This window comes from Ochotona curzoniae, unplaced genomic scaffold, assembly GCF_017591425.1.
Source record: "Ochotona curzoniae isolate NIBS_2020 unplaced genomic scaffold, NIBS_Ocur_1.0 contig_43, whole genome shotgun sequence".
In the NCBI taxonomy this organism is placed as follows: Eukaryota; Metazoa; Chordata; class Mammalia; order Lagomorpha; family Ochotonidae; genus Ochotona; species Ochotona curzoniae.
Window position 1 is genome coordinate 21,868,360 of NW_024466218.1, and position 14,609 is coordinate 21,882,968.

The following is a 14,609-nucleotide window of genomic DNA, read 5'->3' on the forward strand; positions in this document are numbered from 1 at the left end:
CGGGCCCTAAGCCTTTATTTTTATTTTTTTAATTTGTTTGAAAATAAGAGTTGCATCTGCTGGCTCAATCCCCGATGACCTCGATGGCCAGGGCTGAGCAGGCCAAAGCCAGCAGCAGGAGCTCCTTGCAGGTCTCCCACGTGGCACCACAGCAAAGGTTCAGGAAGTGACAGATTAAGTCTCAGATCTACACTTCCTCTTCTTTTTTTAATCTATTTTTTATTGCAAAGTCAGATATACAGAGAGGAGGAAAGACAGATCAGACACAGGCAGGGAGTTGGATGGGAAGCGGGGCTGCCAGGATTAGAACAGGCACCCATATGGGATCCCAGCGCATTCAAGGCAAGAACTTTAACCACTATACTATCGTGCCAGGCCCCTCAGATCTACACTTTTAAAAAACATCTCCTTCTGTCAGGAAACTTCGGGGCCCTTACTAGTTGAACATTTGTCAACTGCTGTAGGAACTTCATTAGCTTGCAAGGAACAAGATGACAGCAGTGGCACTGGGAGGCAGAAGGCAGAGCTTTATCAACGAGAGGTTTCCTCGGAGACACGAGGCAGGAGTATTATTGGGCTGCTGGGAACAGTAGGACGGAAGGAATGGGGTTCACTCAGCCACACTGAGCTCATAGGGAGGCGTTGCTCTGCTCCTCAGCAACCCGACAGGGTCCCCAGCGGGAAAGACTAACTTGCCAGTCTCACTCAGTTACAAAAATGATTTTCTATTAGAATCCTAAAATCAATCAGGCTGCATTTTCATCCATGGTCAAAACACCAGCATCTGCAATTCACTAAATGCAAACAATCTTTACAAAACATTCCAGACAGGAAAGGCTTAAAGCCAAGTTTTTAGAGAATAACTGAGGAATAGGACTTAGAGGCTGCCCCTAGCAATGGGGGCGGGAGGTGAGGCAATGCTCAAATGACTGCAAGACAAGCCAGAAGAGATCTCTCTCTCCTACAGACCGGAGGAACTTTGAGAAGAGGCCAAGCCATGTTTGGAGCACACTGGGTGGAGGTGAGGACTAAAATTAAATAGCATGTCCTGAGCGCCTTGGTCAAGCACAGATGGAATCCTTGCAGTCCGGCCACTCAGCGAGTGGACTGTTGTCTCCTGCAGATCCATACACTGAAGCCTGGGGTGGCCCACAGCCACATGTGAAGGTAGAGCCAGGTCCCACCTCTGGCTGCTCTGCTCTCCCCCTGAACAAAACGGCCTTTGCCATCCACCCAGGAACTGGCAGGTGCAGTCCCAGAATTCGATCAGCTAATTCAGCTACACAGCTGTTCTTCCCTAGTGCTCCATACACATACGTGACTGCCCGGGCTGGAACCCCATTGGCTACCGTGCACACTGATTAGCTGATGGCTTCTTTCAGCCCGTTTCTGTCTCCTCTCTCCCTTCCCTTTACAAAAACAAAACAAAACAAAAAAACCCTCAAGCCATGAGCAACCTGAAAGCAAGAACCAAGTTGGACATGAGGCTGTGTCCCGAGCAAGCTGAGCACTTGCAAGTGCCATGCTCCTGCTTTCATTCAGCTGTTCTCTATCTAATGCTCGAAAGATGTGCCAAAGCATTGCCTTAAGTTCCTTCACCGTAATAAGCATCGGATGAAAAAAGAGGAAGCTTTCATCACACTAGCATGAAAGCCACCTGTAGATTAGTTGTAATGAGTGATGTGAGGACCCTCACTTATCAAAATGGGCTCCTCTTCAAACAAGATAACAGCTTCAGATGGCCTTCTCTTCTTCCTCCCTGATCAGCATTCATTTACCAAGCACCTACTGAGGCCCTGTGAGGTCAGCAGACACAGAAGACCTGGACCAGGGAGGAGCCTGCTTTCAGTAATCAATCAAAGAAGGAAGCAAGATGCACAGGTCAAAAGGTCTCAGGTAACATACATGACATGTGATTGCTAGAATATTCTGGGAAATCAGAGATTCAAGCTTTTCCCTAAGATCTGTCGTTTGACAGATACAGGTACAGTACAGGTGAGACATCATATGATGTGTGTGTGTGTGAAGGAGCTAAGAGAGGGAGCTCAAAGCAGACAGCACAGATGGTAGAGGCAAGCTAGAGGAAGAGACCAAAATGTGTTTAGGGGAGAGGAAGATGTCACGCTGAGAGCTAAGGAAGCAGAAGGAGGGAAAGGAAGGGTGTGAGACCCTGACTGAGAGCCCGGCAGGGCAGCCTGGACTTTGAACTGGGAACCACTTCATCAAGCAGCAGACATGGTTCATCATCTGCCCTGTGGTGGGAATCATGATCGACGAAGGACCACAAGGCATGGTCCCTTGCTCTTGCCACCTAATTCAGGAGCCTGACTTTTTGGAAGGGTCATTTGAACGCAAAGGATTTGTTAAGGGCAAAGCAAAACTGACCCAAAAGACAAAACTCTTGAAAAAGAGTCTTTTGGTCACTTACGTGTTGTGTGATAAACTATGTAAAGTTAATGACTGAAAACAATCCTTGACTTGTTGTCGCCTGGGTCAGACCTGGTAGAGCCAGCCCGAATCTGTTTAGGTGCAGGTGTCCACTGCAGCAGCTGAGATGCCTGGAACCTGGCTGGAAGGGCCCATGGCATCAGAGCCTCTGACTCGGTGGTGGGTTGAGTTCCTCCTTCATCCTCATGGTGGCAGCCTCTGACATTCCCCTTCATTCCTGGCAGTTCCCCTTCTGGTGCCAGCTGGCATTTCCCAGAGTGCAAAAAGAGAAAGCTGGTAGAGTGGCCCTTCTGCCAGCTTGTAATGGGTGGAGTAGGTCATGACCCTAACCCAGATCCAAGCGGAGGAGGAGGGGACATGCGGGTGGGACTGCCAGGAGGCTGAAGTCCCTGGAGGCCTCCCAAGTAGGAGGATGCCACAGGAGCTGGATGCCAAATGACCCTACAGCACCTCCCATGACATCACCAATACAGGACTTTCACTGCTCCTGCAGAGCAGTGATCCCCACCCACCTCACTCTATCCTGCCTTTTCCACTACCAGCAAAGCACAGTCACTTGGCAAGCTATCCACTGATCGCCTAACGGGTCTGCATCAGATTACAAGTGACTCTTGCAACATGGTTTTGGACAGGCCAGCATCCAGTCACCGCTCACACCCAGCTCACCCATTCCGAGCCTGTATCACTGCTCAGAGGCTCCGTCTGTCATGTGTTCTCGATTCCAAACAGGAAGACACCCACCCCCACCCTCTCCCTGGACATTCCTCATCCCTTCACCTTGGTCTATGGCTTCGTTTCAGGGAGCTGGGAAAGAACATTTGAGTTTCTGGTTCACAGATGCAGCTAAGGTCCCTATGCAGCCTGCAGGACCCCCATGGGCTGTGATCTTCCTGTGTTCTCCAGAGACAGCCTGCAATGGGGCGGGGGGGGGGGGGTTGCCCTTAGAATGTTCTTACTCCCCAGGATAGCTGCACTGTTCCTAGAGGTGCTGCAATACGAAGCCGGTGCGTGGAGCGCATGAAGCAAGCTCATACTCCAGCTCCCTGCCCTGCAGACCCATTTATTATATTGTCTCCCGACAGAGGAGATATCAGATGTTAAACTGACAAGAACAGGCACCACATTGGATCTTAGTCAAAAGGCTGAATCTCCTAGGGCAAGTGTAGATCTCTGATGGGGGAAGAAGCAGGGAACAGGAAGATTTTCCTTGAGACCCTTTGTGAGAGCAATATCACCCCCTCCTCAGAGAACCAGGATTAGTCATCCCCCAAACTGACACTTGTACTAAGTAAAAAGTGGTTAATGAAAAACAGATGATTAAAGTACATAAACAAATTTGTAAAAATACATACTTAAATGACACATCATGCTAGTTGAGTTTAATAGAAAAGTAGAAGCTAAGGAGTTTTGCTTGTCTCATTTTATTTCTTGCATTTCTGGGTTTTTTAAAGGCTTATTTATTATTATTACAAAGTCAGATATACAGAGAGGAGGACAGACAGAGAGGAAGATCTTCCGTCTGATGATTCACTCCCCAAGTGAACACAATGGCCAGAGCTGAGCCAATCTGAAGCCAGGAGCCTCTTCCGGGTCTCTCACATGGGTACAGGGTTCCAAAGCATTGGGCCGTCCTCAGGCCACAAGCAGGAAGCTGGATGGGAAGTGTGGCTGCCGGGATTAGAGCTGGCACCCATATGGGATCCCGGCGCATTCAAGGTGAGGACATTAGCCGCTAGGCCACCGTGCCAGGTCCTATTTCTTGCATTTCTAACCATCCATCAGTGCAGGCTTCAGAAATCAGATCACACAGATTTAAACGTTAGCTCCACCCTTAATCAAGTTATCTTGGCCAAGTTGCTTTAGTTTCCCTGGGCTCCAGTTTTCTCATCTTTAAAATGAAGACAATGACAGTATCTATCTAATAGGCTGTTATATTAAAGAATACTTGCAAAAATCACTTAGTACCTGATAAATTGTAAACACTCAGTAAATGTAACATCAACTATTGCTTAAGTTAGGATCAGCCTCAGGATTGTCAGCCATGCTTTATAGATACCTGCTCTCTTTATTAATTCTTACTTAGGATCATCTCAGAAGCAATGACTACTGAAGGTTATAGAAGGCTAAAGATGCCCTTCTAAGTCAGCTTCTTGGCATCTTGACCAACTCGAAAGAAATCTTGACAAGAAAAGGCATCACTAGCAATTAGCAAAATGGTAATAAAAAAGATGACTTTAAGTTATTTGGAGGCTATTTTCCCATGCCTCGGAAATTAACTATTACAATCATGTAATGGCTTAAAGATAAGAGCTTAAGGAAAATGTAAAGAGATCAATATAGACTTTGAACATTTTTGAGAAAAATGTGTTATGTTCTCATCAAATTTGGCAGCAAATGAGCCACGTGAAGGCAACTTAGGGTTTTACTGCAGATATAAGCATGTAATCCCATGGCCTCATTTCAGCCACAGACTTCTGCCTTCACATCCCCTTTGGTTGCAGGCAGAGCCGGCAGGAGAGGTGTCCAATGTGAGGAAAGGAGAACATGGGGCCCCAGCCACGCCTTCCCGCGGGGCTGTTCCCTGCTTCTCTGTGCTTACAGAATTTTGTTTGCGTAGAAGAACTGCAGGAGCTCTGGATGGTAGTGGCTCTGAAAGACAAGAGCAGAAGGACATGCGAGGGAGGTATCAGACTGGAGGGTTGGCAAGCAGAAGGGCTGCCACGTTACCCCCAGCGCTCAGCTCACTTTGCCTGACCCAGGTTGCACATCACCTCCCAGGTCTGCCATTTGCATTGCGTCACAGGTCGATTTAAATCTGCCTGAGTCACTGTAGGGGGATGATCCCCGCTGTGCCTGGCCACATTCTGTATAGCACACCAGGAGGGCAGGGGCCCCAGAGAGAATGCTCCCCCTCCGCATCTCACTCACCAGCTGTCGACAGAGCTTAAGGTTCCTTTGATCTTCCTCTCCCTGGAAGCTGAATTCCTTCTGGAGTTTCAAGTAACGAGAACAGGCTTGGAAAGTTGTTTTGCAAGCCTGACAAAGAGATAAGAGACTTCTGGAATCCCCAGGCCCAAACGTTATTCTAGAAGATTGTACCCACATCATGGTCAGGAACCACCAAAACTGTGAAAGGGCACCTAGGTCATTTGAAAACCAGAACCGGGCCCAGCAGTGTGGCCTGGAAGCTAAAGTCCTCCCACTGAAGGTGCCAGGATCCCATATGGGTGCCGGTTCTAATCCCAGCAGCTCCACTTCCCATCCAGCTCCCTGCTTGTGGCCTGAGAAAGCAGTCGAGGACGGCCCAAAGCTTTGGGACCCTGCACCCGTGTGGGAGACCCGGAAGAAGTTCCTGGCTCCTGGCTTCGGATCAGCATAGCATCAGCCATTGCGCTCACTTGGGGAGTGAATCATCAGATGGAAGATCTTCCTCTCTGTCTCTCCTCCTCTCTGTATATCTGACTTTCCAATAAATAAATAAATCTTAAAAAAAGAAAGAAAGAAAACCAGAACCTTAGAAACAGGTGCCTATAAAATGCCATAACATGGGAGCTGGTGAGCTGGGCAGTTTTACAGTTTACCACCACTCTTGTACCACCTCATCAACAGTAGCATTGGTTGGTGGGGGTGGTATTTATCCCAACAGTTAAGACCCCTCACACTGCATGATGCATGTCACATCAGGGTACCTGGCTTTGACTGCAGGCTACAACTCCTGACCCTTGGGGATGCAGCGTGATATGCTCAGGTGACTGGGTCCTTTCCACCTACGTGGGAAGCCTGGCTTGAATCCCAGCTCTTACTTAGCTCGTTTGACCCAGCCCCAGCCACTGCAGGCATTTAAAGAGCAAAGCATCAGATGTAGGTGCTCTCTCTCAACTACATCATTTAGAAACCTTACAAACCAATACTAAATTCAGTCTTTCTCCACCCCTCCCTGACCCCTGTACTCTCAAAAATGGTGAGTGGTTTGGAAGAACCCTTTGCTTCCAGCAGTTTTGACCATTTACCATGTCCTCTCCAAAGCAGGCCAGAAGGTGACCCAAGCCTTCCTCTGAGAAGCAAACAAAAGTTTCACCAGGAATTGAGAGGTGCCGGGGGACTGGAAATCTGTATACCAGGCACAGAGACAAAAGTCTCTCTGGGCAGTGGCTCAGTATCCTCATCCCGCGTTACACCTGTCCCTCTTGGGCCCCCTCATCCACTAACTGGAGCTGGTCTAGCACTGAGCAGGCAGGGACATGCAGGGGAACTACCCTTTTGGCTCTGAGAAAGAGACAACACCTGGATGAGGCACCCTTTCTAGGACTCTTCCGGACATACTGTGGGCAGAGTGGCTATGACCGCCCTGCTAGACCCCCAGGGATCTGGCCCCCCAGCTGCATGCCAGCTCCCTACACGATAAAACATATCTCACACGGTTGGCCACAGGGGGGCCGTGGTCTTACCTTGGCAACTTGGGGGTTTCTGTCCTGCAGGTGGGTCAGGAGGGAATCACGCGTCTGCTTCACCTGGCTGGTGAAAAACTTCTTCCACTTCCTCCCCGCAAAGGCAGCCAGCTGCCCAAACAAGACGAAGGCTGAATACCGCAGACCATCGTTGTCCTGTGGGGAGAAGCCAGCCTGTTCCCAAAAGGCAGCCTCGATAGAGCACAGTGGAGCCCCAGCTCTCAGTCCTCTGCACTGGGTCTGTTGCCTGTAGCCAGGAGGATGGAGCAGTGAGGGCGCAAGGGTTCAGCAGAGAGGGCTTGCCTAGGGATCACCTGTGCTACAGCAGTGTTCCTCATTTGCCATTCATTAATCAACTCTTTGAAGACAGAATTCACATGTATGGCTCACAATTCAAAACAGCCTAAAATGTTTATAAAGAGCGTTAAACGCCATCCTGCTGCTGTACACCTGCCACCGTATTTTCCTCCCCACAGATGAACAAAATGCCGTGATTTTAGTGTTTCATTGCAGGAAGTAGAGAAAACAAAGGAGAAAAGTGTATCCCGCAGCCTTGTCTGTCCCTGGTCTTTATACATATCAGCCCACAGTCGACTTGTGTGGCACTCCTGGGCTGGGCATCCACCTGGGGGCTCTTCTCCCTCCTGCCCTGCAGCAGTTCCCACTTTCTTTTCCTTTTCTTCCTCCCCTCCCCCCTCCCAATGCCATAAGTCATTTAGCCAGTCATCTGTTTATAACTCAGCATTTTTGGCCAGGTCCTCTCTCTCAATTTTGCTCTGAGCTTCTCCCATTTGCAGTGGAAACATATTTGTCTGTGCTCCCTCCCCAGCAACCTCTCAACTCTCCCTGCTGTCAGTCCAGCGGTGGATGGGTCCCTGAGCATGGATCAGTGGCCTCAGCCAGCTCTGCATCTCCAAGATCAGCGGTCAAGTCCAAGTGTCTCCTTCTCCAAGTGAGCACACAGGGGCCCAGGTCACATGGTCAGGAAGCCAGGGTGGGACTCTCCGTGCACAATTTGTATATGAAGGTGCCATGGGCCTGCCCAGCTGCAGACGAGCTGGAAGAAATGGGGTTGGAACGGACCTTGGAAGGGGAAAGGAAATTGAGTTCACTCAGCAAGGCTGAACATCTCCTTTGTTTTAAAAATGTATTTGAAAGGCTAAGCAATAGAGACTGATCTTCCATCACATGGTTCACTCCCCAGATTCCCACAACAGTTCCAGGCTTCTGCTCCCATGTGGAGCGGGCCCAGCTGGCTCTCGGGAATGGGGCTCCATGGAAAATCACATGTGGGGAGCTGTGGGAAAAGCTCCATAGGTCTTGCACAGGTGGAGGGCAGATGCAGGTCACCCGGTCACCTTTTTCACCTGCTGTCCCCAACGCCTCATATTTCAGACTACCCGATGTCCTAACACAGCTTTTGCATGGCCTATCCTGTCTTTCGGTAATGAAGAGCCGCAGTCCCAACGTTAGAGGGCCTGGCTCCACTTCCTGTCTCTGAGAGCCTTCAGCAAACTCTAACCTTTCCATGCCTCAGTTTCCTTGCCCACAAAGTTCCAAGCAGTGCCTATACCTCGCAGGATCACCATGATGATCACATGACGAAACCCCTGAAACTGGCAAAGGCTGACCATCGTCACTGTTAGTCACATGTATAGGACACCAGGGATCCTATGTCAGCACCATCAGCACTGCCGATGTCTCTCAGTAAGATCCCTCCCCTGAGCAATACGCCCCCGGGAGGCTCACTTACGTCATCCAGCAAGGTCCTGGTCTGCAGGGTGATGTCCACGAAGAAGGAGCCCAGGCCTTTCCCCTGGCTCCTGCCCAGGATGATGGTCAGGGTCTTCACGCTCTCATGGATGACTTCAGAACTCACGGGGTCGTACAGGCCATGTACCAGCAGGCTGAACACAGCTTTCCTATACTTCCTCACCTGTTCTCAGGGTTGGGGAAGCATCAGTGGCCCTGTTGTGGCTCCCCACACCCCCACATTTCAAAGCCACTCCATTTCCAATATTCCTGGTGATCCACGGCTCAGATTCCAAGCCCTTGGCTTTGCCCAGGATCAGTGGCAACAAACCTCACCCAGATACAAATGCTTCCATGAGTACATCCCCAAGAGCCCAACTCAGCCTTGGAAAGAGGAGAGAGGAAGAGCAACGTTTAGTATACAGCATGGCCCTCATTGTAAGGCTGGGCTAGGGCACTGCAGGGACGGTGGTCAACTGGGACACTCTAGGGGCTTGACAAGAGCTAGGTACCTCTGCAGTGGGCATGGAAGGACATGGAGGGAGCATCTTACAGAACAAGCACAAGGTGCTAGGAGCAGTTCGCCAAGAAACATAAGGTCCAGCTGTGTCTCAGTCCTGCCTGCCACCATTTGCCTCAGCTGCCAGAGCCAAGGGTCCCAATCCCAAGACCACCCATGCTGGGCCATTCCCTTGTACAATCCCTTCCCTGGGAACAAACTAGGATTTGTTCCTGGCCTACTGGATGCGGTGAAGTTGGCAGGATGCCACCCTGCCCCCACCTGCTTTGCTTTCAGGTGAGACAACTGAGAGAAGACAGCAGGTCAGCTGCCCTGTCATGACAGGCAGAGTGCTCCCCTGCAGCCAGCCAGCAGGGAAACAACCCTGACCCTGCAACTGAAGGACCCAGTGCCACTCACAGCCATGTGAGCCTGAACCGGAAGGAAGTCACTGTGATGGGGACACCTGGGGGACCGCAGGGGATGGGTCAAGCTCCACCTTCCTCCCCTACCTTGTCCGGTGCCTCGCAGGCCAAGGTGCCCAGGCTTCTTATGGCCATGTGGCGCTTCTTGGCACTGGGGTCCCGGGCTCTCTCGGTCAGGAGGAAAAACACGTTTTTGGGGGCTTCCTGCTTCTGCAGCCTCAATTTCCGGGAGACCTGGAGTTGGGTCACATGGTGTCCAAAGTTACCACCCTAGCTTTCAAGGGGGCATCCTGCTATCGTCTGCTCAGCTCCACCCCTCCTCCCTCCAGCGGAAGCCACCTGATTCACATAATGAACACACTGATGGAGGAAGAGGAAGGTAAGGAGTGGGGGAATAATGCAGTGCTGGCAGTGAGCTGGGCTTGGGGTACCTGCAGCAAGAGGTGCGCTCCCAGCTGTGGGGTGTCAGAAGTAGAAAAGGGACTTTAGAAGGGCTGACGTGAGCTGGGATCTTTTATAGGACGAGGTAGGCTGCTGTTCCTTCCACTGGGGCCAGGCCTGGGGCACAGGGGTTAGGACTCCTGACATGCCTGTCTTCCATATTGCAGTACCCAGGGTTCAAATCTTGGCTCTGCCCTCACTTCTGGCTTCCTGCTAACACACACCCTGGGAAGGCAGCAGAGCAGGTCCTACGTACTTAGGTCCCTGCCACACAGGTGGAAGACCCAGATGGAGTTCCTGGCTCCTGGCTTTGGCCTGGCTGAGCTCCAGCTGTGGCAGGCATGTGGCCAGCAAACCAGCAGATGGCAGCTCTCTATCAGTCCATCTCTGTCTCTCTCCCTTCCCCTCTGTCTCTGTCTTTCAAAGAAAACAAATAAATCAGTTCCTTCCAATTTTTCTGCCCTCCTTTAAGACAACACTTTGGCCTCTCTGCGTTCAGCCTGACGTGCCCATCCCCACCCTATCCTGTGGCTAACCCCAAGGGTCGCTTCTTTGTTTTGCCTTAATTTCTCAAGAGCATCTGACACCATTAGCAAAGCACAGGGTCAAACACCTGTTCCGCATCCACACCCAGGCCAGGACACTTGAATGGCATCCCCACTTCGGAATGCATGCATCTCAGTAACTACAACTAGAAAGGAAGTGCACAAACAATGCCCCTTGGGTGACACCGTGTGTCTAATGCAGAAAAACGCACTTGGCAAGGGAGGGAAGTAACAACAGACTGCTCTGCAGTGAGCGCGCCGAGCCCAGACAGACCCTGGTGCTCTCTGAGACACGATGTGTGGCAACCTGGGCCGGAGTCAGAACAAAGCAGCAAGGTCAAAGGCAGAAGCCGTCTCCCCACCCTCTTTAGTGGGGAGGGCAGGGGTCCACAAGGTCATCAACGAGACTATCTTTTTTAAGCCTTGCTGTTGTTTCTAAATATTGATTGAAATTCATTCTTTCTTTTTATTATTCAGTTAGCAGCCAGTTAAATTCTTCCCAATGTATCCTCTTGTCATCTTACACATTTTCTATGCAATGTTAAAAGAACATTTGGTCAGCGTGTGGCACAGCGTATTAAGCTGCTGTCTACCACACCGGCACCCCATGTGTGCACCAGTTCAAGTCCCAGCTGCTCTACTTCTGAACCAGGTTCCTATTAAAATCACCTGGAAAGCAGTAAAGGATGGCCCACGTGCTTGGGTCCCCACTTAGAAGACACAGATACTGGTTTTGGGATGTCCCAATCCTGGCCTATGAGAACATCTAGGGAACGAACTAGAGAAATACATCTATTTATTTTTCTATTTCTCTCTCTTTCTTTCAAATAAATACATCTTTTTAAAAAAGCTTTGTACTTAAAAAAAAAAAACCTGCCATCCTTGTTTTCAGGGACCCTCGGTGGAGCAGGTGTGACTAACTGTAGCCAGGCACACACACACATTGCAGCCACTGGGAAGGGACAAGTCCATCGCAGCGCTTGGTGTCAGACCTTGGAAAAGAAAGATCTCACTGAAGTCCTTTTCTTCTTGGACTGGAGAGAAGGGGTAGATGAGGGCAGGCCCCACATTTTCTTCTGTGTCTGGTCTGGGGAACTGAAAAAACAAAAGCATCACAGAAGTCGCAAATGCTCTCTCAACGTCTCCACAGCACAAACCCTGTCCCTCAAAGCTCCTTGTCGGGTAGGGACAGAAAGACATGGCCATCCTTACCTGCTCATCCAGGAACTTCCTCCAGATTGCCCATGAGGGGACAGGGGCCCAAGCACATGGGCCATCCTCCATTGCTTTCTCAGGCCACAAGCAGAGAGCTAGATGGCAAGTGGAGAAGCTGGGACTTGAACCAGTGCACCTATGGGATGCTGGTGCTGCAGCAAGAGGTTTAACATGCTGTATCATAATGCCAGTTCGTCTCCAGAATCTCTAGAAACTCTAAGAATGAGCCTGGCACCGTGGCCTAGCAGCAAAAGTCCTCTCCTTAAACACACCGGGATCCCATATGGGCGCCGGTTCTAATCCCAGCAGCTCCACTTCCCATCCAGCTCCCTGCTTGTGGCCTGAGAAAGCAGTCGAGGACGGCCCAATGCTTTGGGACCCTGTACCCATGTGGGAGACCTGGAGGAGGTTCCTGGCTCCTGGCTTCAGATCAGCATAGCACCGGCCGTTGCGGTCACTTGGGGAGTGAATCATCAGACAGAAGATCTTCCTCTCTGTCTCTCCTCCTCTCTGTATATCTGGCTTTGTAATGAAAATAAAATAAATCTTTTAAAAAGAAAGAAAGAAACTCTAAGAATAAGAAAAACAGAACCAGGGGTTCAGCCAGCATCACAAAGAGGGGCTCTATGTCTCTTGGGCTTGTAGCTTCTCAAAGACTTCCTTGACCCTCCAGTGCCCTTCCTGGCTGCAGCTCCCTGTCCTCCTGCCAGCGAGGTTCAGTCCACTGCACCCCCTTCCTGCCCTGTCTGCCGCAGCACTGGGTACCAGCGGAACAGGCATGTTTCAAAGACACCACCAGGGCAGGCATGGGTATCGCAGTTTAACCAACCAGCTTGTACCAGAGTCCTGGCTCTGTTAACGCAGACCCTGGGGACAGCTCTGCCGTAGTTGAGTTCCTCCCATGCATGTGGGGTACCTGGATCAGCCCCCAGCCCTCAGCTGTGGCCTGGCCCAGTCCCTGCCAGACTGGGCATCCGGGGATGACCCTCTAGATGGAAGGGCTCTCCTCTCTGCGTCTGCCTCTCAGAACTGAGACACTCACACATGCACACATGGTGGAAGAATGGACAGATTCACGTGCTAAGGTGTTCTCACTCCTTGTGCAAGCCCACTCGCCCCTATGCACCCCCATCTCCTAGCTGAGGTAGCTCTCCTTGGGCACGTTTCTGTGGTCCTCACAGGTGCCTTGCCAAGCGAGGTCAAGGCCACACAGCCACTTTTAATTCAAAGACACAGCTCTGCGTGGAGCCTTTCCCAGACCACAAGCAGGAAGCTAGCTGACAAGTGGAGGAGCCAGGACTTGAACTGGCACCCCGAGCTTGTTCCCCAGTGAGTTCTTCAGGGAAGGGCTTCCGAGGTGTGCCACAGCCAGGTCCGCTGTACCCACTGCCCCAAGGCCTGCTGCGGCTCCACCCCGTCCTGCTGCGGTAACTGGGGAGACACTTGGCATTTTATCCAGCTCCCAGTGGCCTTTGCAGGCAGGAAGCCTTCTGACTCATCATGTCGGGTTAATACTCACTAATCCTTTTACTTATTGAAACCAAGGACCAAATCTCTGTGCTCTTATCTGTAAAACAAGAGGAAGAAGCTATTGGATTCCAGGCAGTCCTCCCCCACTCACCGTGCTTCACACGGAACTTGTTGAGGACAGTAATAACGACATGAAAAGTGGCACCCAGTGCCTTCCCTCTGGCTGCCTTCACAGACACTCACGCCAGAACCCTACTGTGGGAGGCATGAGGATTACATGAGAAAGGCAGCAGGGAGACAGCCCACGAGTGGAGCCACATTCAAAGCCAAGCTCACCGCCCACCTTCCTGGTCAGGGATTCCGTAGGCTCAGAGGAAAGGCTGTGGCCGCCCCCGGCTCCACAGTCACCAGCTGCTCCTGCTAAACCCAGAGCCCAGCCTCATCTCCAAAGAAGGGCCACTTCCCTGCTCCATGTCGCTTTCTCCTCCACCTCCTGAGTCTGCTAGCCTCCCCTTAGAATAGAGGAAATCGGGACATAGAACAGTCCTGCTAAACTGCGGTCCTGGACTCAATCAGTGCAAAAGCAGGGTTCAAGGCTGCCGGCCAGATCTGCACTCCCAATCCTGGTAAATCTGTACTCCGCCCCTGGACAAAGTCCAGTAAAAGGACCATTCTCTTCCCTCGTCCCGCCCTTCCTAGCACTCTCTGGTGACAACGTCCGGGCTTCAAACTGACACTGTACCCTCAGCGGAGTTGAGCTGTAGGTGCGCAGGTGAGCCTGGCGCCCTTGCCCGAGGCTCCCGGCAGCTCACGGACGACCCCCGCGGGCGGGGCCTGGCCCGATGACTCGGCTGAGCGGTCCCCATAAGCGGGGATCAGAAGATGCACAGCGTCTGCTCAGGATTCCTGCCAGCGCGGCGTGGCTGGAAAGTGGGACTCCCGGAGAGGACATGGGAGTGGGGGCAGAGCAGGTGCACACTCACCCCCGCGCCCCTTGAGTTGCCACACTGTGCTGGGGTCTTTCGCCAGCCCCCGCCCCCTTATTTTGCTTTCTCCCTTTTCTGCCCTCCTGGGCGATCTCACCCACACTTCTCCAGGGAACTGCCACGAGATTGGCACACCCGGCCTGTGCACCTTAGTCCGGCGCTGAGGCCCTGCCCCGTACCGTTCCCCTTGTGGCCACGAGATGGCGACGTCGCTCCAGGAACTGCAAGCACTTGGCTGGGTCGCTGTGTTCCATGCCTGGCAGAGCCCATGGCCACCAGCCACTGGACATTTAACCGCTGACAACTCAGCCCGCTTAACAAACACAGTCTGCCCTGAAAGGAGCCATTTGAAGCTCTCAGCAACTTGGTTAAGACACAAC

General features: G+C 51.6%; 1 protein-coding gene and 1 non-coding gene across 2 annotated transcripts; both read right to left on the reverse strand.

Annotated features, from left to right (window-relative positions):
• Nucleotides 1-3,411: 3,411 nt before the first annotated feature.
• Nucleotides 3,412-3,600, reverse strand: LOC121159764. The gene has a single exon (XR_005884425.1). It is a non-coding gene; the product is annotated as a U2 spliceosomal RNA (small nuclear RNA).
• Nucleotides 3,601-4,160: 560 nt separating this feature from the next.
• Nucleotides 4,161-11,778, reverse strand: MRO (maestro). The gene is made up of 7 exons (XM_040984670.1): nt 11,771-11,778; nt 11,551-11,653; nt 9,660-9,806; nt 8,650-8,832; nt 6,897-7,052; nt 5,377-5,484; nt 4,161-5,097 (listed from the first exon to the last, which is right to left on the reverse strand). The coding sequence occupies exons 1-7, from the start codon at nt 11,776-11,778 to the stop codon at nt 5,044-5,046; spliced, it is 759 nt and encodes a 252-aa protein (XP_040840604.1). The 3' UTR covers nt 4,161-5,043.
• Nucleotides 11,779-14,609: the final 2,831 nt, after the last annotated feature.